The sequence below is a fragment of the Varanus komodoensis genome, unplaced genomic scaffold, assembly GCF_004798865.1.
Source record: "Varanus komodoensis strain SLA01 unplaced genomic scaffold, ASM479886v1 scaffold15, whole genome shotgun sequence".
NCBI lineage: Eukaryota > Metazoa > Chordata > Lepidosauria > Squamata > Varanidae > Varanus > Varanus komodoensis.
In genome coordinates, this window is record NW_025335440.1 from 561,459 (window position 1) to 585,344 (window position 23,886).

The window sequence follows — 23,886 nt, forward strand, 5'->3', positions numbered from 1 at the left end:
GCGGGCGCCGTCTCTCGGGCAGCCTCCCGCCGCTGGGCTCCGTGCCGGCGCTTCTGCAGCCCGGCACGGAGCGCTCCCCCGCCGCCGTGCGCGGCGAGGCCTCCCGAGCACTGCTCGTGCGGAACCTCCCGGGTGGTCGCGGCTGGCAGCCCCGTGTGCGAGCCGGGCGCGCCTCGTAGGGTGGCGGGTTCCTTGCCCAAACGGCAGGACCCCTCGAGGCAGCCGCGGGCCTCCCCACGCCGCCCCTTCGCGCAGCGCCTGCGGCGGTGGGTTCAGCCGACCCCGCTTCCGAGGCTAGCAGCCAAGCCTGGCCCCGTGGGGACGCCTCGAATGCCCCCCCCCCGTTTGCCCCTTGAGTAATTTGGCAGCCCGCTTCATTTTGAGAGTCTGCAGAGTCAATAGGGCTGCCCCCATGTACAGGCATGGTTCCCAAGATCTGGGACCTTTCTGCAGATGAGCTGGGGCAGGTGGACTTCCAAGTACAGGGCCTTTTCAGTGGTGGCACCTGCTCAGAAACACTCTCCAGGTGTTTACATGGCCTTATCATTTGTTACACTCATGCTTTCAGCCCGACCTACTTCACAGGGTTGAGAAGGTAAAATGGGTGAGCTATGTAAGCTCACAAAAAAGGCAGGAAATAAGCACACTAAATTCACACACTGACTGCCTTTCTCTGAAGACAGCATACAAGATCCTCCATTTAATCGCAGAATCCTGTGAGGTGTGTTAGACAGTGAGCAATTTGGCAGAGTCCTCTGGGTGTTCAGCACTTCTAGGCACACTACACTGACACAGGTACTTTTTTAGGCTTTTTGACGAGTTAGTGCTTTTTAGAGCATGTACACTATTGTGCCTTTTGGTACCATTCGTGGGGTTTTCATGGCAAGGGTACTTGCTTGCAAGATTGCTTAAGTTTGCTTTGGCCACAAATTTCAAACCAAAGTTGATCTGGTCCTAGGCATCAAGTGGAGAACCTTTCAAAATGTAGCTGTTAATTCAGAATACCTGTTCCTTTTCTGGGTGATAAGGAAAAAATACATGAAGCTCCACTTCTTTCACTGATGAAGAAGAAAAAAGTAGTGTTGTGAGGAAAAGAGAAGAAATGTAAGTGAGCGCTGAAGAGCTTATTAATCCTCGGACAAAGAATTATGTCCCATCTCATCACTTCCAGAATAGCTTCCATAAAATTAATTACATTCATTTTAGAAACTAAGGGAGCTGGTAAAATTTAGTCCAAACATTTGTTATGGCATGCAATTCTACAACCCAAGAGGTTCACATACTTGTATTATTTCCCAGTTCTTACAATGGTGGGATGATTTTGGTTTCTCCTTTGAACCATCTGAAAGTTGCGCTGTAACTTGAAAATTAGGCTTAGATGATGTTCTTTGTTGTTGTTCAGCCGTGTTCTTAACTATGTTTGAACTGATTAAATAAGCAACATGAACTTTTTAAAAAGGAGTACCTTTATTAAAATGTAATCATTAACACAACGCAATGAAATACAACAGGGTCTTTCTATTGCAGAGGGGGGGGGGAGAGAGGGGGGGGAGGGGGGAGGGGGGAGAGGAAAAAAGAAAGACAAAAGTTGTGCAAGAGACTTCCCAAAAACTAGTACGGTCACTTAGAAGGAGAAATGGACATAATAAATGTTTTTAGGGAAATTCTTTAGGTATGTTTCAACCTCATATACATGAGTGCATTTGCCAGCAATGTATTTTATGTGAACTTGTGCAAGCAAACCTTGTATCCTGTGGTCTAGATACTCGCTTGTTAGCATTTCCAATTTTAGGCTTAATCCAAGAATGGGTTCAAGTAGGTTGAATTAAATGGACATCAGACCCATAACTAGATCTAGCTTTAAAAATAAAACTTGGAAGACCCAGCACAAATGTAATTTACAGAGATTGGCAATTCTCCAAAGACACTTCATCATAAGACTATGTCCCATATAAAGTTGCCTCTGAGCCATCTTCTTGGATTTGAGGACTACCTATTGGAGAAAAAAAAGAGAAAGCAATTATACTGCAAAAGTCACATATCAATATTTAATTATTAACGATATTTACATCCTTTTTACCAGCAAGGAATGGAAGGTAGCTTACCTAATCCTCTGCATTTTATCCTCACAATAATCCTGTGAGGTAGGTTAGGCCAAGTCAGTGCCTGGTCCAAATCACTAGTAAGTTTTCTGGCCAAGAGGGGCTACCTCCCAAATTTCAGGCACTAATCACTGGCTTTATGTTTATGGTTCTTAAAGTCACTTTAGTTGTCCCCTCCCAGATGAAAAGAGCAGGCAATGCTAAGGAGCTACACGTCTGTTCAACCCACTACAAGCTATAAAAGTAACTGATTTTCAGTTTAAATTCAAGGTGTTCTTTGTACTTCTGCAGTACAAAGGACACTCTGAATTACAGATGCTGCTTCCATGTATGGATGCAATTTTTCAGGGCCATGGCTTCAAAAGAACAGCAAAAGCCGAGTTATTTTAGAAGTCAAGAATACATTCATGAGACGATAAAAAAGTAGAAAAAAAAAGATCCTCAAAGAACAGACACCCCAGAATAGAGGTGCACTGTGCAAACAAGAACCCCCCCATCCATGTGTTAAGTTCTCCCCAGATAATAAATTGCCAACTCTTTCCCACTCAGTTTAGTGCGCTCTCCACAATATTTCTTTCTTGCCATAAACCTGTAAAATTCGATCAGGCTCTTGGAAACAGAACAAATAGAACATTTTAACACCCAAGTTTCAGAAGCGATCTGTATGGCAAAAACAGCCTTGTCACCCTATCAAGACGAGTACATTTTAGATATGCAGGAACTGCTTAATCAGCTTATTCCAATGGCATGTTAACTTTCAGAACACAGTCATTTCTTTTTTCTCTCTTGTGAAATAAGCCTTGGTCCAGCTGATTGGGGCCAGCATTCTGAGTTTAATTAGGAGCTCATTAGGCCTTTGTGGCAGGTTGTTCTGAAATCTGTTGGACTGTGTTCCTGTGCTTAAACTGCTTAACTTAGTCATTGCAGCTGGTCCCTTCCAAGCTTGCAGTCTTGTCACAATTGCCTATTTTGGTGTGGGTTCTGAGGGAAGCCGCAAACTAGCCCTAATGGGATATGGGATCATTCTGGAACTGCTACAGGGAGCCCTTCCATTATTTGTTAGCCGAATTTGCATCTCACAGCTTGGGGGGAGGGGGCATCTGCTGCCTGGCCACTTGCCCCTTCCAGTTACAATTAACAATCCAGGAATGCTCCATTTCTGGTTTGTTTCATGATGCACAAACCTGGGAACAGGGCTGTTAAACCCAGAGTTAAATTATGGTTTGCTGTGTGTTAACTCTAGGTTGTCCAGCCTCTAAACAATCCAGAATTTTTAGGTTTGGATGTCATGAAACAACATAGAAATTATTACCTGGATGCAGAAGCAGGTGGGAACCAGCATATTAGTTCATTCCTACATGCTCATAAACAACCCATGTTTAACAAGCCAGGCAAACAGATGGCTTGATCAGGCAAATTGGATCTTGACCCAGTAAGTTAACAAAGGAACCACATACTAGCGTCCATGGGGCAGCCTTTATTTCATTAGGGGTAGTCATTGTTATAACAACTTAGGGTCCCTGTTAGGTCCAGGTCAGGGAGGAAGCCTCTGTGACTAAGAAAATGACTTTTCAGGTGTTCCTATTAAATAGGGAATGTGAGCTCTCTGCAATTTCATGCTTTCCTATTTATTCGTTTACTTGTACCCTACTACCAAAAAGGGCACTCAAACTGCCTTATAATTGCTAATAATGCTTAATGGAAACAATAATAAATACATTAAACACAAAACACAAGAACAGTTTAAAAACCACCTCTGCCCCAACACCCCAAAGGCCTGCTTGAATAAGTCTCTGACTGCTAGCAAGGAGGGAGCAAACTTAGCTCACTAGGCAGGGAGTTCCACAGGCCAGAGGTGGCCCTGCGAAAGCCCTCTTGTGTGTTGCCACCAAATGTGCTTCTGAAGGTGGAGGCCTTGCAAGAAGGGCCTCTCCAGAAGAACTTAAGAACTAGGCAAGTTCACACAGGAGTCAGTATTCCTCCAGGTAGCCTGGTGCCAAGCCATGTATCAATCAAATTGATCAGCTGAAAGATACAGAAATTTGGTAGTAGGCAATCTGTAACTGACAGCATCCCAGCTGACATGCTGAAAGTTGTGTGTCTTGGCAATCTGTTTCCAATTCTGTGTTCTGGCACATTCCTTCCAACAGCTAGCAGTAAAATCCTCAAATTTAACAATCTGATAAATCTTGGGAAAAACCAGCCATTTTAGAAAACAGCTGGGCAGAAGGAAAGACTTTTGTTGGTGTCCCCGCGTAGCTGAAATACGGCTTCTGGTGTGCTGGGGATGGGATATTGGGACTCCATTTTTCAATCCCAGCCGGCATGGTAATGGTAAGGAATTAGTTTATCACCAGAAATTATAGTTTATCATCAGGAAGGACACAGGTTCCCTGCCTATGCAGTTCCCTGCTGCCTTCACTGGTTTTCTTTTTTTTTAAAGAAAAGGAAATGGTATCCCCAATGGCTCTTCAGTGACTGTTGTAATAACATACGTATTCAGCTTATTTGCAAAAGTAGATCATTAGCCAGTGTTGGCCCTCACAGCATTCTTTAGGGGGATAGAGTGGTTTGCCACTTAATTTTGGTGGCAAAATAGCAATTTTCTCTTTTAAAAAATTTTGGGTGGCAGCATGGGAAATTATGGGGCATAGAATGCAGCTTCTGAAATATGTGTGTGTGGGGGGGGGCTTTAAAGCATAAAATGATGAAGATGCACAGAATTCAGCTTTTTCTAATGCAGAAATTGAACTTAGATTTCCTTCCTTCCTAAAAGCATGGAATACACAGCCTTGCTCATCCTTCTCCTATCCTCCCTTGTCTGAACAGGTCAGAAATCAAGTGCCAATCAGAGTTTATGGAACTGGAGTGATCGTCCATGCAAGCACAGGCTACTTGAGCCACAAGTGACCTTGGTTCCAGACCCAGACTAGTAGAAATGGCTGAATAGCATACCCAACTTGTGCTCAACAAGAGCCATTTTCCACCCCGAGCTGCAGAGCACCGCCTGTAAACAGAGAACAAGAGTAAGTATCCTCAGAACTGTAGATTACTTGAAGCAAAATTTGGCAGGACTCTAGCATGCAATTTAAACACTCCAGGAAAAGAAAACATGCAACTTAATACCTAAGTTCTAGAAATTTTAATATCGTGAACAGCAATATTGGGTCAATAAGGGCTGCGGTTTTTACTTTAATAACTGAAAAGATTTTGTTGGCAAACACAGAGGACTAGCTACATCCATTTTTGATATTTAAGGTTTGATTCTTTTTGCTTTTTTTGCCCAAGGTTACGGTCCATTGACAAAAGGGCACACGTATTAAAACATTATTAATAATTTATGCAGAAGCAAGTGGATGTATTTTAAGTAACTATTTTTAAAACATCTTTTTTAACATAATTTTGCATTAAAATTAACATCTGAAGAACTTCTTCAATAATAAAAAAAGTTTATGCAAGTTGCCGTCACAGTTTATGTAAAAGAAATGTGCTATTAAAATCAGACATTTAGGTTACCTTTTGAGTTTTTCGGTGCATGTTAGCTTTAAGACATCCTGAATTCTCCTGCGATAATTTTCCTTTAAAAGGGGGGTTTGGGCGATCTTTTCATCAAGCAAGACATTAAGCCCTGAAAGCTGACTCCAAACCGTTGCGGAAAATTCAGTTATTTACATTTTTTTAAAATAACAATCTACAAATACAACTCTCTCTCTCTCTCGCTCGCTCTTTTTGGCTTTTAAAAGTTTCCCTCAATCATGCACTGCTATGAGCAATTTGACAATAACAGTGGACTCTTTTTTTCACCCCCAAGCAGTTCTTTCCCAGGGAATAACTGATTTTATGATTTTGCCAAGAAAGGCAAATATGGAAGCCACCAACTCTACACAGCACTTTTCTGCCTTTTGCCAAGCTTGCAAACAGTTGCACTGCCCACGCAGATTCAAGCCTTCCTTCAGAGAGGCAACCTGGTCCTCTTCCTCCTTTGAGGCAACCAGTCACTACGATGGGGCTGGGCAGACAAGATGGCTGTTTGCAAAGCGGGACGATGCACCTTTCCTAACAGCCTGCTGCAAGCATCTGCCTGCACCCTGCATAAGCCACCACTCCGACTGTGGAACCAAAGGGAAGGCCACCCTGAAAGGCGGGCGGTGGCAGAGGACAAGAGCATCTGTGGCTATGTCACAGGGGAGGAGTTTCCTTTAATACTGGTAAAGATCCCTGGAGTTCTTAGGAAGACATTATCCTAAGCTGATGAACTATTACTTCTGGGCCAATCGTTTCAGGCTCTGCAGTCCCCTGGGAGCATTCCTTGTGCAAGCGTCACCAATGTGAACGGGGCTTGTGAAAGGATGCTGCAGTACCCTCTGGAAACGAACAGGTGCTCCAAAGGGGCTGGTGCTCAGCAGGTGCCCACAGGCAGATGGACGTGAAAGAGAGCACTGAGGCTGCCGCCCAAAGCCCAGTTGAGGGCACAACAGCTCAACTTCCAGGGGGTGAAAAACATTTTGTTTTAAATTAAGCTTACTCAGCTTGGTAAAGTTTTAAAGTTTCGGAACACACCATTTTAAAAACGTCTTTGGAGTTTAACTGTCTTTTTTTTTAAAAAACAAACAGACCATGTACTTTAGCATTAATTTAAATTTATTGAGAGAGGAAGATCTATTTTACTGCTTGACCAAAATTAAAAAATGACAATTCATCACATTTACTTTGATTAAAAAAGGACTGAACTTTATTGACAAACTGCTGCAGACATCTTGACAAATTTTAGCTACCTATTTAGGCAGGCTTACACATGTAGTAGCATTTAATCTTCCAAGAACAAATGGGAGGACAGCGTACAAATCTTATGTACAAAATAAGCTTTCTCCTTGGTTTTTCAGCTGCATTGTCCCTTTTTAACATAATGCTAGTGCTGAGACATACAAACATGTCATTGGAATGGCTAAAAGCTTGACAGTTTTGCCAATTTTAAGCCTGAGCTGTATTATGTACTGCAAACACTCAAGTGTTCAGCTCTTCCTTTAAGAAAAAAAGAGACACAATGCACAGCTATCCATTTAATACTTCCTAATATCAAAACACTGGGCAGTTAGAGCAATATAAAAAATTACAGAGCAGCTCAATATCCACTTCTCTTAAAAGTTCTTCATGCAGAATTAAGCTAAGAACACCTTTTGCTGGAAAACCTTCGCCACTAGCATCTCCACGCTGGGGCTAGATTTCAAAACCCACATGGTAAGAGTCAATGTTACAAACCTAATTTTTTAATTAATTGACTGAAGAAAAACACCACTGTTTAATTTGTTAAAGAGGATCCTTTCTATTAACATTTAAACTTAAGATTAATCAAGCCATCTGCTTTTAAGGGCAAAGTTTTGACATTTGAGCTTACTTTTAAACTGCGGCAGTCACTACCATTACATTATGATTTTAATTCATAAAAAACAACCCTGAATTTTGAAATGTAGCCTACTTTGGGATTCTGCAACTACAACTTTTATGGGTCACCTAAGAAACAAAAAATACTTAAAAATTAACAAACTTTAATCTCATAACTGTTAAGCAAGCATGTCACTTTGGAAACTAACATTTTTATCTCAACGTTTTCTTTTTAAAGGTACAGTTGTGTTTATATATATCTAAACAGAAAGAAAAGCAGTCTACACACTTAAAAACTGAATTCAGTTTTCTAAATCTAACTTATTTTAAAAGTACTACATACAGAAGCCAGAATGAGGATCAGTGGTGGGGAGGATGGAGGTGGGAGAAAAAGGGAGCCAGAGAAAAATCAGGGAGACAATTACTTGTCTGTTGTGGGTAAAGCAACAGGAATCCTGGGAGATACAAGAATCAGAAACAACTGTTTGCTCAAAAGTGATATTTCCCCCTCAGAAAACTTTAATAGCGTCCGTATGGGTGCTCTCTATATGCTCCCTTCACAGGCCGAGCTGGAGGGGCCTTGAGGGAGGGCCTGGTTCCATTCCAATCATCTTGACCTACAGAAAGTAAAACACATTGGTACACTTACACTGAGCCAAGAGAAAAAGAGAACAACAGATCTGGTTTGCCTGAATTGTGTTAGCCAGTCATTTGGAGAAGACTCCAAATATAGGGATGTCAGTGGGCTACCAAATGGTGTGATGGGGGGGGGGGCACAGCGGCACTGGCAGTGCACAGATGTGGCCCTTGCAAGCCACAGAGGGACTGCACAATTGTCAAAAGCCCAATGCAGACTGGTCAGAATTTACACACTGCATTGACCAGTTTGCTGAGCAGCAGTTTTATCCATTTCCTTTAACAAACACACCCCAAACTTTGTTACCCCAAAGCTACTTTTCAATTAGTAGAGTTTATCTCCTGCTTTCCTTCCATCACAGAACTTGTTAGTGCCACAGTGGAGCCCCATGCTTGCTACCTGCTAGGCCCAGACTTGCTTAGCTTCAGCAAGGAGGCTACACGGGTGTCCCTGCAGGCCATGCCCCTCCAAGATGAGCCCAAAGCCTCTTCAGTTCTCAGGAAGAGGACACTGTTTCTCCAGAATGCATGATACTTTCCATAATAAGGAAAAGAGGAGCACTTAGGGAGTTGGGAAAACATGAAATTCCTTTCAAGGAATGAGAAATGGTTCTGTTGAAATCCCTCCTCTTTTGACTAGTAAAAGCTCAAAAGAACCATGCTCTCCATTTAGCATGGATGCTTTCTTATAGGAAACAATTGATAGAAAAGAGAATATGCAAAGCTGGAGATGCAAATGACTGCCCTGTTTCCCTGTTGTGGCCCATACCATTCAGTCCCCTCATTTTGTCTGCATGAAAGGAGGCACTGAAGCAAACTGCTGTGGCTGAACTATTTAGCAGAAGCAATGTTGCACCCAGTGTCCAGGAAGGAGTTTAATCCCTCAGGCTGGTGACACAGCTAGAAACAATCATGCTAGAGGCCCAGAAGTTGTGCTTGTGGCTGGCCAAAGCAGGGAGGGATCAGAGTGACTGGAGGTCAAAAGTTAAGCACAGCCAGCGCCTCTTATAGTCACCAATACCTTAATTTGATGGGGAGCGCAGGATCTCAAGGTGGCATGGGTCTGCCTATGTGGGGCCAGAGATTTTAGCATATTCAGCTTAATTCAGAACACCTGGGCAGCTAAACATGCTTCTGTGCTGGTGAGTTACAGTTTTGAGTGGTGCAAAGTACTGGGGACAGGATTCAGCATCTTGAGAAAAACATGCTTTACAAAAATGCATGCATTTCCAGCCTTAAGGTTTTTCAGATTGGCTGCAATGTGTATGAGGAGGACCTGCTAGAATATTTTAAGGTGGAAGTGAAAAGGAGAAGACTGCAAGTTTTTAAAATTCTCCCCACAGTGACTTGCCCTTTCCTACAGAAAGCAGAATTGTGCAAACATTGCCTACCATAACGATACATAGCAGATCTGCTTCAGTAGAGCAGAATGACATGAAAAACTCCCTCCTAAGTTTACAGTCTTGAAGTGACTTCTTAATGCACCTGAGATTATTAGCTAATGAAAAGATCACTATTCAAGTAGATGTGTAAATTATCCAAAAGGCAAATTCTACCCCAAGCTCTCTTCTGAAAATGCTTGCATCTAAGACAGAAAATAACCAGAGAGAAATACTTCAGGTGCAGGGCCAAGCAGTTTTCAAGTGAACTATCGCTCTGCCTCTGCTATAGTGATGGAACATGCAGACGTACCATATGCCTCGTAAGATTCTTGAGCCTCACCATGTCCGTAATCATAATATTCTGTTTCCCTGCAAGAGCCAGATGGGGCACGATTATTCCCTGAGGTGGTGATCGCCTTTTCTGAGCATTACATCATTATTCAGAATGGCCCAATTCAACCTCTCATGTGCTAAAGCGCTACCGCGTGCATCTGCTTCTTACCATGGCTGGAGATTCCCTTAATTCAGCACATGGCACTTGCGCCCATGATTGTCCAGGTGCATTGTTATAAGCAGCACGAGGCACGAGTCCTCCTGGCAGTGGCCACCACAACCAGCAAAGAGACAGTGCCAATGACAACAGGGGGGGAAGACAAAGGCTCGGTGGGCAAGTGGGAGCCCCCTGCTTGTCCCTGAGAAACAGGGACATCTGCTGAGCCTTAACCAGAAGTAGTGGCTAAAGCTGGGCCCAAGGACGGCTGCATATAGCTGCTCTTTTTTGTGCAGTGGGAAGTGGCCCACCCTGTCCCAAGATGCCCAGTGTTTCTTCTGGCCGAGACAGTAAGCAGCTAGGAATGAAGCAAACAAATGGGAGCCAGAGACCAAATGCAGCACTTACTGTTGACCCTGGCTGTAGTAGCCTTCGTATCCTTCGTAACTTTGATCTGCATAAGCATCATCATAGCCCTAAAAAGAACACAAAGTTAGGGAGGAAGTCAGCAACCATAAAGGGAAAACAGCAAGGTAGAATCTGAGAGAACAAAGAAGTTTTTCTACACAAGACAAGTCCATGTCATGAGAGTCAGCACACACTGGAAAACCACAACACGCCCTTAATTCACGCTTTAGGTGGCCACCCAAGAGATACCCTTGGGAATGTTTCACACATCAAAAAGGCATACTCCAGTAAATGAGACAATAGTTTATTACACTGAGAACTAGGCTTGTGCTCATGCACTCCATTTCTTCCTTCCCTTATCTCACACACTATTCTGGATACTTTCAAGGTTGCCAAAATCAGTTTGTCATTGCAGGAAACTGGTTTACTCTGGGGAAACAAACAAGATACAGAAACAGGGCCTAGGTAGTCTTAGGGGAAACCAGTTTCCTAGCTAGCAAACTCTGGAGGTCTTTCATAATGGTGAGATGAGGGAAGAGAAAGAAGAGCCAAGGAGCACCGTAGGAGGCTGTTGTGTATCAGGCCATATACATGTGTGCATGCAAAGAAAGCAGTGCATCATACACGTACACTCCGCAGAAAAGGTGAAAAAAGAGAAATGTACCTATTGGTGCAGGAGAACAAAGACGCTGCACTTGATTTTAAAAAAAAATGTGTTCACCATAAACGTTCAGAAGATCAGGATTAATTGGAGCTCTGCTGTAGGTACACTCATGACAATGCAGACCAACATTACCAGAATTTGCTGCATGTGCCCTCGCCAAAAGAAGTGTATGTCAAACTCAAGTTTCCCCCTCAATCAAATGCCACCCATTCATATTCTTTGGACACTTCATTTATATCTCGCCTGGTCCTTTGTTTAGATACATGAGGCTGGCAGGTTATAGACAAGACATCCGCCTCAGGCACTTAGGAGTGGCAAAGATGAAAGTTTCTTACATAATCTTCGTATGTCTCTGGGGCAGGAGGAGGAGGAAGAGGTATTCTCTGAATGCCTGCTGCGCGAGCTCTTGGGGCAGGAGCACCTCTCACTGCTGGAAGAGGGGGAACACCCCGGGCAACAGCTGCTCCTCTTGCAATGGCACCTCTCACAGGGGCCCCTCGTACAAGGGCTCCCCGTGGAGGAGGTGGAGGAGGTCCCACGCCACGCCCCCTATAAAGGAAGGGAGAAGTATCAGGCACAGGCTGCCTGCACACATGGAGGCTTAGAACACACCAAGTCTGAAGAGAGAGAGGTTGCCTATAGAGAAGCTAAGCTTGCAACGGTGTAGCGGAGGTCAGTGATGAAATTAACTCTGATAAAACATGCCCTATGATGTGCTGAAGCACAGCCAGAAACGCTTAAATATCAAACCTGACCTGAACAAGCAGCAAAGATGGAGTACCTACCAGAATCACTTCAAAGACAAGCCAAACCAGAACCTCCACCACACCCTAGACTTCTCAACCCCTGAACAAGCCATTGCAGTTTTTCATATTACGAAGTACTGAGGGGAGGGAGGAGGGCACAAATCAGGGCCAAAATACACAGCCCAGATTCTACCATCCAAATGTGTATGGATGTGCTATGAACAATGGAGCCTGACTTGGGTTTTCTAAATTATTTGGATTCTTTTAAAGTTTTGGCCCAAACTTGCCAAAGGGGAAATACAGACAGCAAAGGCATGAAAAAGAGACAGATGCACACAAATAGTAAGCACATTAGAACTTTTATGTTGTATAACATCTAGTCCCAGAAATGCTGAGGGAAAGAAACCATGGAACAGTAGAAGGCAGTTGTGCAGGGCACTTAAACTAATCCCCAACAACTGGAAGCCATGCTCAACCACATCCACCCTGTGCATACTGAAAGCATATAGCTAGTATTTAAGTTTCTGGATGAAACCATGAGGGCCAGAAGCCTTCCAAATTGAAAAATGAAATTCAAAAGTTTCATTTTTCAAATTCATTTTATTTTTTCTTGATAGGGCCAATTACAAACCGGCAATGAGTCTATGAATTATTTGTAAAAATTGTCTGATGAAACAAAGTTATGAGCACCCTGCAAGGCAATCCTCATCCCTCTCCCCCCTTATTTGTGTTTCAGTAGCATACTGAACAAGATATAGCTGCAGGAGGAAACCAAAGCTCAAAACCCACCACCTAGAAGCATGGTTGTGCCTTTTTCTATTGCCTCTCACCTTGTCATCAAGGCTGCCCCACTCCACACACTAAAAAAAAAAGAATTGAAATATCCATTAAGTCCATATTGATTGCTCACCTTCCTGAACTATCAGAAGCACAACCTTAGTGCTTAAGTATGTGAATAAAACAATCAGCAAGAGCTCATCTGTAGCAAGATTTCCATTTCTAGGTATACAGGCTTCTGTATAGCCTGCGGTGCCTGATCCTGCCTAATCTTGGAAGCTAAGCAGGGTCAGGCCTGGCTGAAATCTGATCAGTGGCTGAAATGTTGTGAACTGCCCAGAGAGCTACAGTGATGTGCAATATACTAATGCAATATAATGTTGTTGTTGTTATTTGTTACCTAGGAACAGGTGGAGGTGGAGGTACAGCTCCCCTTCCTCGCACAGGAATTCCACGACCACGTGTAGGTTCTGGCACTCCATTGAGATAGGAGAGCTCCAAAAACTGTTCCTGGCAGATGTCGTCCATCATATCCTAACCAAAAACAAAGGGAATTCATTTCCAAGTCATGCAGAAAGCTCACTGCTGCTGCTGTTCTTTTGGAACCCATGTTTTGTCCAGTTAACTGCAGCCACTACTCAGTGCTCTGCTTGGGAAACAGGTGAGCTGACTAACTCATAGCAGCTGTCACAAAACATTTATCTGCACCCTTCAGAGCAGCTGGGTTTGCTGCCAGTCAAGTGCTTGAAAGCATTAGCACCCTTGAGAATATAAACCTGCCATTCCTACTCAGGGAAGGGATGGTTCCATCCCAAAGAGCAAATGCCCACCCATAAATCTAAGTTGCTCTTCTCATGTCTGTTTCTGTTGCATGTGCTTTGCTATTCCCAGGGGCTGCAATTTCAGGCAATCCGCAGAGGTATTAGTAGCAGAGGAGAAAGTATTTCACTACTCTCCACTACCCTGTAGGGAATCTGGTTACTAATGCCAGCTGGTCTGAGGGGACTCCTCAAGAATGTTGGAACAGCAGAGTAAATAGGAGCAAATGGCTTGCATACAAGGGACTCAAGTCAACGGACTGTATTTGTGAGAACAGCTGCACAAACTTAAATGTTTGCTTTTTAAAACAAGGCACAAGGAAGACCACAAAAGTTCAGAAATATTATAGGATCTGTGCTGTCTTCCGCTCCCAAGGCCTTTCTACTCCTTATGTGGAGGGTTGAGTGATCTTTGTTATCTGTATGTTTTCTATGTAAGCAGCAACTGCAGTAATATCTTATTATCCATAATGGAGCAAACACTGAACTTCTGCTTTGTTTAAGTTCTATCCATCCCCAAGTCTCTTCCAGGAGCATCAGCATGGACAGTCAGTCAGCCTAAGGTAACTAAGACAACTGCCTGCTATTTTGCACACCCTACACATACACACACTTTCCACTGCTGGAATTGATTTCCTCTACTGGGAAATAATGATCACCAGCCATTTTGGAACATTTTTTTTGGCTGTACAAGAGAGATACTACACCTGAGGTAGAAAAATCCAGCTAGACTGACTTCTCTGTGTCAGATAAAATCCTTTCTCTGGTTGACCTGGAGCTTTCAGGGCAGGAATTTCAACACCAGGCAGCAAGAGAGCACTGGTAGCAGATGCAACAAATGCAAGATGGGCCAAGAGGGCAATGCTGCAATATTTGGTGCAGGCCAGAGTACACAGGAAACTCATCTGGAAGATATCAGAACTCTAGATACTCTAAGTGTCACTCCCCTCCTCTGCCCCCCAAAAGCTCTGGCAAGTTTAATGAAGAGAACTCAGGTCCTGATAACTAGTCTTCTGAGGATGTTTGCCCCAAAGCCCAGAGCATTTGCACTGTGTAAATAAAGGTGCATATCAAATCTAGTGGAAACAGATTTGAGAAGTTTAATTTTCTTTTAAGCTTTCCCCCTTATTTTCTGAAAAACATTGTGTACTTGTTAGTAATATTCTCTTTGCTTAGTTTAATCAAGGTAGGCAATGTACGGGTTGGACTGCAATCTCTTTATTCTTCACTGTTGACTGTGATGGGTAGGGTTAATATGAGCTGCAGCCCAACTGGAGGTGGGGGCAGTGGCAACACAAATTGCCCACTCCTGAACCAAGTAACCTAAAATCCAATGTATCTTACAAATGCTTGTGGAATCATTTGTAACTTATTTAATTTGACCCTTATGGTTTTAAATTAAATGTTATGAACCTTCCCTCAGATTCTCATTCTTGCCTTAACTACATGGTAGGAATGAGTACCTAGAGGACCCAACCAGAACCTAAGCAAGATTAGGATAGCAGCTAAAGCATATCTCCTATTCAGAAGTTCTTCCAAAACAGCACAAGGCTTTCCAGATCTAGAAAGAATGCCCAAACTGTGTAGCCAAGTTGGCTTTAAGTTTTGGGGCTAACCAGGGTTGTTCTTATGAGGATAAGATTGAGAAGAGGAGGAGGAGAATTATACAAGCTGCCTTGAGTTCCCTGGAAGGAGAAAAGGCAGGATATAAATACAATAAATAAAAATACAGTATTTATTCAGTAGTGCTTTCTAAACTGTAACCCTTGATGCATCTATCAGCAGCAGTTTAAGTAGCTAACCTGACCAAATCTTGAGACCAACAACTGCAGCTGGTCCAGTATCTTAGTGGCATCTACGGTTTTTCTACTTTTTCAGTGAAACTCTACAAGCTAATTATAATCCTGTCAACTCCTCCTTAGCAGCACTTTATGATTAAAATGGTGGGCATGTCATGAGCAGAGCCGGCTGGAGCCAGGGATCAGACTTGATGGCCCAGAAGGCCCCTTCCAACTTGCTCTGTTGCTCTGTTTCTAAAATGATGATCTCACAAATATCTCCTACTTCTCTATGACCAAGCTTACTTCGTGGAAGACAGCTTGCCCCAGTCTGCTCTGCTTTGCAAAACACTGTCTAGATCAAACATGTCTATATGCTTAGTATTTGGAAAAGATGGTTGCATACTGGAACAAGGAACTTCTTGACTTCTTCCATGGCATGGGCCATAAGAGCATAAGCCTCGCAGGGTGGTCCAAAAACTTCAATGAAGACATGCAGGTCCATATTTAAGTGGGCATACTTTGGATCACCACCCTTACGAAGTTCCTCCTCCTGAAAAAGACAGTCAGAGGTTTCAACACAGAAGAGAACCCATGCAGACGCGCACATGATTGTTTTTTGCTGCTCAAAGGTCACGTGTGTGTTTCTTTGCCAGGTGTGAAAATGGACAAGAGCCTTTCAGAATTTTGACCCATCAACCAGGATTAGGATAATTTCATGTCATTACTTAACTTACAAATGAAAGTCTGGTCATTAATACTGTGTGCAGTACAAGTCCTTTATACAGAACACAACCTGATCAGTCCTGGGTGAACACATCTATGGAACATCAGTTCAAACTACCCATGTCCTAAAGCTAGAAGGGGGGAAATGGCACTCCCAAAAGCAGTCTTCCCCAGCCTGTGTCCTCCAAATACCTTGGACAACAGTTCCTGACCATTTGTCATGCTGCCTAGAGCTGACAGAAGTTGAATTTGACATCTAAAATACCGGGGGGGGGGGGGGCGTATCAGTTTGGGCAGGGCTGATCTAGAGGCTCAATACTGGCCTTTATAATTCCAATAAAAGCTATGGTAGAAAACCAAGTTTCCAGTCAGAACATCTTTTTTTAAAACAACTTACATGGAGATGCAGAAAGCAGGAATATCAATTCTCTGAAGTCCTCCCAAACACATCAACTAGATACACTGGGATGTATCAGAAAACAGAATTAATTTCTGTTTATCAACTCCTGCTCATACATAGGTAAAGGGCCACCACTAACTACATGCTCCTGAGGAATTTACAGTTAAGCCTGCACATCTAGCTAGCCGTTTCCTCCAAGGATAAATACAACACATTTTAGAAACTACAGTAGTACTGAACAGTTCTTTAATGTATTGAACTGTCAAAAAAGGTTGTGATGGCCAACCCAATACTCCACATGGTAATGTGTATGTTCAAATTCCAGTCAAGTCCTGCAGTATAAGAAGATAGTCATAATTCAGTGCAATGTCCTCACCTTTGCCTTGTCTCTCATTGACCCCTTTCCCAGAACAGAGATCTTTGCTCCAGTTTCTTCCTGCAGTCGCTTGATAGTGTTGCCTTGGGGTCCCAATATCTTCCCAACAAAGTTAAACTGAGAGAGAAGAAACAGGTTTTTCTTCATTTAGCTGAGATGACAGAGGACAGCAATTGTAACAATATTTACATTTTGAATAATGCTCACTTCAGATTTCCAGGAAAAAAACAGGACTCAAAATTCCAAAGTTTTGTATAGACACATTAGCAGACAAAGAGTTTGAGAACGCCAACCCACTGCTTCATTATTACACTAAAAAGCCATCTAATCTCAGTCCTGAACCAATAGTTCACTGAAGAACAGTGACCTCTTTCCCTCCAAGCAATTACCTGCTTTGCTGCCAACCCCTTCCACCTATGCCTCTTCAACTTCCCAGCCAACCAGTTAAGACCAGAGGGAAGGGAACAAGTTCAGAATCCATTTCAACACAGTTGATGTGGGAAATGCCCTGCACAAAACCTATTTGTGAGCAAGCTACTTTTCCTGATTAGCTGTACAGTTTGCCACCTGCCTCTTTGCCTGACCATGTTGCTTTTCAGAAGTCTACCCTGGCTTTTCCTTAGCTTTCCAATACCTTTTTCTAACATCATGGTGCCTCTCTCTCCACAAATATTATCCCCCCCCGTTGCTTGACATCCCTCTGGGTTTGTGGCTCCCTTATTCAGAAAGCAGCCACACTCCATGATCTCTATGTCTCTCAATCCATCCAGCCAAAAACAGCTTTCCCTCACTCAGTACTGCCATCATATTATCCTTGCCATTGGATACCCCACCTTCGCCCATACTTCATGTCCTGATGACTACAGTGCTGGCATTGGCCGCCTCCTTTCCAAATCGTCAGTTCCATTTCTCCCTAGCCTCTTTGTGCTTTCATTTCTGGGACAGCCCTTTGAGCTCTCTCTCCCCGTCCTCCACATTGTCCTTTTCACCCTTTTCTCTTTCCTGATGAGCAATCAGGCTGTCCTCATCTAAGTATCCACATGGAACCTCCAACTTCTGGTTGCCACTGCTTCTGTCCACCTGCCAGCCCTTGCTTCTTCCTGCTGTTTTCAAACATGCTACTCTCCCCACTAATCTCAAGGAGTCCCTTGAGCCACTGTCCCTCTCTAACCACTGTCGTTTTCCTTCTGCTCTAACGTAAGCTAACTGTCCTCTAACTGTCCTCTCCCGCTTCTAACAGAGTAAAAATCATTCCCCCATTTGATTCCCTCCATGCTATCTCTGTTTGGATGGGTTTCTTTCTACCCAGAAAATGGTTTCTTCTGTATCTTCATCGGGGAAAACTTTCCTCTTTCCCTCTCTACGTTTGTGCCCCACAGGGCTCTATTCTTAGCATGCGGCTCATCTCATTATATACCCCATCCGTAGATGATCTTAAACTCCCATGGCTTTCAGTACACAGACCTCCCACTCAGCCTACTCATCACTTACGGTTTCAAACACTACTTGAAGTTTCATCATCTCAAGCTCAGCCTGCTTACACCAAACTTCTCTCCTTTTTCCAAGCTCTGCACTCTTTTATTGACATTGCATCATTCATCTGATTGCAGCAAGACCTTTTAATACCAATGGGCTGGGAAACATCAGTGGAAAACTGCTACTGCATTCATGCCTTTAATGTGGGCTTCCCGTAGGCATCAGCTTGGCCTCCATCCAAACAGAATACTGGATTAGATAGGACTGATCTGGCACAGCTCTTATGTTCTTACCCTGCTGAAAAGGTACTAACCCTCGTCTTTGTCTGACTCTTCTCGTTTGTTCCTCACAGCCACTCTGCCATGAAGATGTCTTACTTCTCCCTATACAACACAGCAAAATAGTCTCTTTCTCTGACCTATCAGGGAGTATTCTAGGCCACGTCATCCCACAATTACACTACCTTTTTTGGTCTGTTGCCTCACCCTGGTCCCTTTCTCCCTACCGGCACTCTTATCAAAATCCTTCTCCTTGCTAATATGCAACACCCTTTAAATCCCTACACTCCTGGATTCAGCACAAGCTTCTCATCCTTACCTTCAAAACCATCTGCAACATTGTCCCAGCTTATCTTTCCCTCTTATCGGGGATTTACAAGAATGTCATTCTTGTTCATTAATCAAGCAAACATGTCCCATCTGCAAACATGAATGAGCAGGAGTATAACTCTTGCATTTGAAAGTGCAGTTTTGCAAATGCACCCCCCAAACCTGTATTTTCATGCTTTAGCATATGGGGAAAACTGTATATTTGGGGCACATGGGTATAAAAGTACATACTTTTCCTGTTTAGGGAAGAAATAAAACAAAACCAAAAAGCGGGAGGGGGGGGGGCAATGCAAAATAAACTCATGTTTGGGAGAAAGGATGAGGTGAGCTGAAAAATTGGAACCTTCAACAAGCATGGATATTGCTAATTCTGAACAAGCTTGGCTATAGCTTACTTCTCCATCCCCTACTTCTTGGACTGCCCATGAGCTTTCTTCCTCATGTGCCAACACACTCTGCTGCTCTGCTCTCAATACACCCTTCCTTTTTTCTCTCATTGCCCCATGTACCCAAAACTGCCTTCCAAATCACCTGCATGATGCCACCTTGCTCTTCCCTCACAATTCTCCTCAGAACTCACCTTTTCTCTGAAGCCCTTCTCACTGCTACCTGGTCTGCATAAACAGCTGTAGCCTGCACAACTGAAAGAACTGCTCCTTTTCTTCTTTATGGCTACCTACCCTTTCCCCTGTAACAAATTTGAAACCGTATGTTCCTCCAGCAGGAATCTGTCCTATTGTAAAGCACCATGCACACTGATGGAGCCTCATACATAAAAATAATTGTAGGAGGCAGGAAGAACTAAAGAAAAGCTGCATATGCCAAAACAGCCCTTAAGCTCACAATGGGTGTCCCAAGCTTATGATTGAGCATGTAAAAATGCCAAGAGGGGATACAGCATAAATATTTTGGTAATATTTTACAACAGTATTGAATGTGTTACCATAAGCCAAGTGAAAGCTGTTGTGTGCAGAACTTTACATAAACATTCCTTCACAGAAGGCTTTAGGTATTTGCCACGCTTTACCTTGGGATACTGCTTGACTGGGATCAGAACTCGTTCTTTCAGCTTCATGTTCTTATGGGAAAACAAATCCAGATAGGTTTCTTCTTCATCCTTCTTGGATTCACCCTTCTGAACTTTGTCAATTTCTAAAGACAACAAAGCATACTTCAGATGAAGCACCACTAAATTTGGCTTGAAGGCAGCAAGATAGCTCTGACATTTGCGCAAGTGATGTCAAGCAACAGCTGCTCTGGACCCATTCTCCCTTATGCCTTGTCTCATTATGCCATATTCTGGCAAAATGAGCTCCTAAATCAGGGTAAGCAAGGGAATCTATGGACTAAACTCCCATAAGCCCCGGTCAGCAAGGCCAATGATCAAGGTTTATGTGGAGGGCACCAGATTGCAAACCTTTGCTCCAACCCATCACTTGGTAGAGCAACCTGGCAAATAGCTCCTCTTAAAAAAAGAACCCCAAAGCCATTAGTCAACATGTGACTTATATTGTCTATTTTTTTGCCTAAATGAAATAAACAAGTCTATTTCTTACCTACCACCCCACACTATTTACCAATCTGCTTGAAGGCACTTTTTTCATTTCATTAATCCAACAGCTATTTTGGAACCAGTGAAGTATTTATCTTGAAAGTTTAATCAACATTTGAACCATCATCATTTCTAAATTTAATATTTATTCAATGTTGTAATTTGCAAATCAAGATGATCATATTTGTATTTATTATACTTTGTCATAATTGTGACTGAAGCCCAAACATTTCTAAAAAATCCAAAGAGATCAAACCACCAAACCCCACAAACTGAATCCCCCCATCTCCTGTAATTAATACTTGAAGAAAATGTTGCTTCCTTTTTATGAAGCAATTTCCAAAATAGGCTAAATCCAGCTATACTGTGTTTCCCCAAAAATAAGACCTAACCGGAAAAAAAGTCCTAGCATGATTTTTCAGGATGCTTGTAATGTAAGCCCTACCCCAAAAATAAGCCCCAGTTAAGATCGTCAGCCAGACGGACAGGGAAACATAGTAGTACGTCCGTTGCAACACACAATAGACGTACTGAATTATAAAATAATGTTAATGTATAATTAAATATAAATAAATAATATTATTGACATTAATACTTAAAATAAATGATAATAAAGGTAAAGGTTTCCCTTTGACATTAAGTCCAGTCATGCCTGACTCTAGGGAGCATCTCATCTCCATTTCCGAGCTGAGGGAGCCAGCGTTTGACCGCAGACGGTCTCCATGGTCATGTGGCCGGCATGACTAAACACCAAGGTGCACGGAACGCTGTTACCTGCCCACCAAAGTGGCACCTTTTTATCTACTTGCACTTGCATGCTTTCGAACTGCAAGGTTGGCAGGAGCTGGGACGGAGCAATGGGAACTCACCCCGTTGTGCAGTTTCGAACTGGCGACCTTTCGATCAACCAGCCCAGCACCACAGCGGTTTAAACCACTGTGCCACCTGCAGTCCTCAAATGATAATATGCATTACAATTAGGTACTTGTAAATACTGAAGCAGGCCCCTTTGAACAAGAGGTAAATGCCAATGTAAACAGATAAACGCGAGACTTATTGCCAAATGACCAATCAGAGTAACACAGAAACATAGAAACAGAGCGAGCTAGAAGGGTCCTCCCAGGGCCATCTAGGCTGACCCCTGGCTCCAGCCGGCTCCGCTCACGACATGCCTGCCATGTGCGTGTCCAGCCTATCCTTGAACACCCTTGAGTACAGACACAATGCACAAATAACATCAATACTTTGTGTATTGCGACGGACGTACTTAATGCATGGATGCAAAATGCAAGATTGGTGCAAAAAGAAAGAGCTATTCTGTCGAGTACAAGAAAGGAATCATGGAGGACTCTCAGGGCAAGAATCTTACAGCTTTCATAGGAAAAATAAGACATCACCTGAAAATAAGCCCTTTTGGAGCAAAAATTAATATAAGACCCGGTCTTATTTTTGGGGGGAACACGGTAGTTATGACATCAACTATTTGAAGCTGTATACATTAACAAGCTTGTGATTCACAACTGATAAAATTGGGCTATTTCTGAAGCTCCAAGGTCTTCTCTATACAAGACTGGCTGAAACGTAAGGATTGTAGTACTTCATTTCAAGAAAGGACTAGGGAAGGTCCTGTGTTCTGAAGATGAAGAAGCAGAACACCAAAGTCACGGAAGATGTTGAGAGTTTCCTCAGTAAGTACAGAACAAACCACGGCAGGCCTAACAGTAAACGTACCGGGACCAATGCAAAGGTGCACCTCGCCTCCAACTAAATCAAAACCAACTTAGAGCACAATTAAATATAGAATTTGTTCATATCTTGACATCGAATATCTCTTTCACATTCACACATACATCAACTCCTCTGAGTATAGGTTTGAGGGCACTGGAAGTATTAAGGAATCCCCAACCATTCAGTATGAACTCAGCTAGACAAACATGTGTGACACATTCTATATATATTTCACAAACCTTTTCCTATGTGGAAGCTGGTCTGAATTAGTAGCAAGTAATGGTTAACTCCCCTTCATGGATCACTGCCTTGTCATGGCGAGGGGGCTTGCGTAGCTCAATGAAGCTATGAGCCATGCCATGCAGGGCCACCCAAGACGGACAGGTCATAGCAGAGAGTTCTGACAAGTGATCCAGTGGAGGAGGAAAAGGCAACCCACTCTAGTACCCTTGCCATGAAATCCCCATGGACAGTGATCCATGGACCAAAAGGCAAAAAGATATGACGCCGGAAGATGAGCCCCTCAGGTTGGAAGGTGTCCAATATGCTACTGGGGAAGAGCAGAGGGCTAATACTAGTAGCGCCAGAAAGAATGGAGCAACTGGGTCAAAGACAAAAGGACACTCAGTTGCTGATGTATCTGGTGGTGAAAGGAGAGTCCGATGCTGCAAAGATCTATACTCCATAGGAACCTGGAATGTAAGATCCATGAATCAAGGCAAGCTGGACGTGGTCAAACAAGAGATGACAAGACTGAACATCGACATCTGAGGAATCAGTGAACTAAAATGGACAGGAATGGGTGAATGTAATTCAGATGACAATCAGGTATACTACTGTGGGCAAGAATCCCACAAAAGAAATGGGGTAGCCTTCATAGTCAATAAAAGAGTAGAAAAAGCAGTACTGGGATACAATCTCCAAAATGACAGAATGATCTCAGTTTGAATACAAGACAAACCATTCAACATCACAGTAGTCCCAAGTCTATGCCCCAACCACTGGTGCTGAAGTTGACCAGTTCTATGAAGGCCTACAACACCTTCTCGAATTAACACCAAAAAATGATGTCTTTATCATCATGGGGGATTGGAATGCTAAAGCAGGAAGTCAAAAGATAACCAGAATAAGAGGCAAGTTTGGCCTTGGAGTACAAAATGAAGCAGGGCACAGGCTAGAAGAATTTTGTCAAGAGAATACGATGATCACAGCAAACACTCTCTTCCAACAAGCCAAGAGATGACTCGACACATGGACATCACCAGATGGTCAACACAGAAATCAGATTGACTATGTGCTCTGCAGCCAAAGATGGAGAAGCTCTATACAGTCAGTAAAAACTAGACCAGGAGCTGACTGTGGCTCAGATCATGAGCTTCTGGTTGCAAAGTTTAGGCTTAAATTGAAGAAAGTAGGGAAAAGCACTAGGCCACTCAGGTATGACCTAAATCATATCCCTGATGAAACACAGAAACAGAGCGAGTCAGAAGAGGCCTCCTGGGCCATCTAGTCTAACCTCCGGCACCAGCCATATATGAATATACAGTAGAGATGACAAACAGATTTAAGGAATTAGATCTGATAGACAGAGTGCCTGAAGAACTATGGACAGAGGTTCACAACATTGTACAAGAGGTAGCAACTAAAACCATCCCAAAGAAAAAGAAATGCAAGAAAGCAAAATGGCTGTCTGAGGAAGCTTTAGAAACAGCGGAGGAAAGAAGGGAAGCGAAAGGCAAGGGAGAAAGAATGCAGAATTCCAGAGAAAAGCTAGAGATAAGAATGCCTTCTTAAATGAACAGTGCAAAGAAATAGAAGAAACCAATAGAATAAGGAG

General features: G+C 43.1%; 1 protein-coding gene across 4 annotated transcripts in view; it reads right to left on the bottom strand.

The window, feature by feature from the left end:
• Nucleotides 1–1,842: 1,842 nt before the first annotated feature.
• Nucleotides 1,843–23,886, bottom strand: part of KHDRBS1 (KH RNA binding domain containing, signal transduction associated 1) — a 28,640-nt gene continuing 6,596 nt past the window's right edge. The window contains exons 2-12 of one of the 4 annotated variants that reach the window (XR_006414194.1): nt 19,797–19,921; nt 16,686–16,802; nt 15,590–15,736; nt 12,988–13,121; nt 12,641–12,670; nt 11,400–11,613; nt 10,401–10,468; nt 9,813–9,871; nt 7,910–8,101; nt 5,058–5,109; nt 1,843–1,993 (exon numbers count right to left, since the gene is read on the bottom strand). Coding sequence is in view for 2 of the 4 variants with exons in the window: in XM_044424815.1 (XP_044280750.1) it covers nt 8,004–8,101; nt 9,813–9,871; nt 10,401–10,468; nt 11,400–11,613; nt 12,641–12,670; nt 12,988–13,121; nt 15,590–15,736; nt 16,686–16,802; nt 19,797–19,921 (992 nt within the window). In the remaining 2 variants the exon portion in view is untranslated. The other 3 variants (XR_006414195.1, XM_044424815.1, XM_044424817.1) reach the window with 3 other exon arrangements.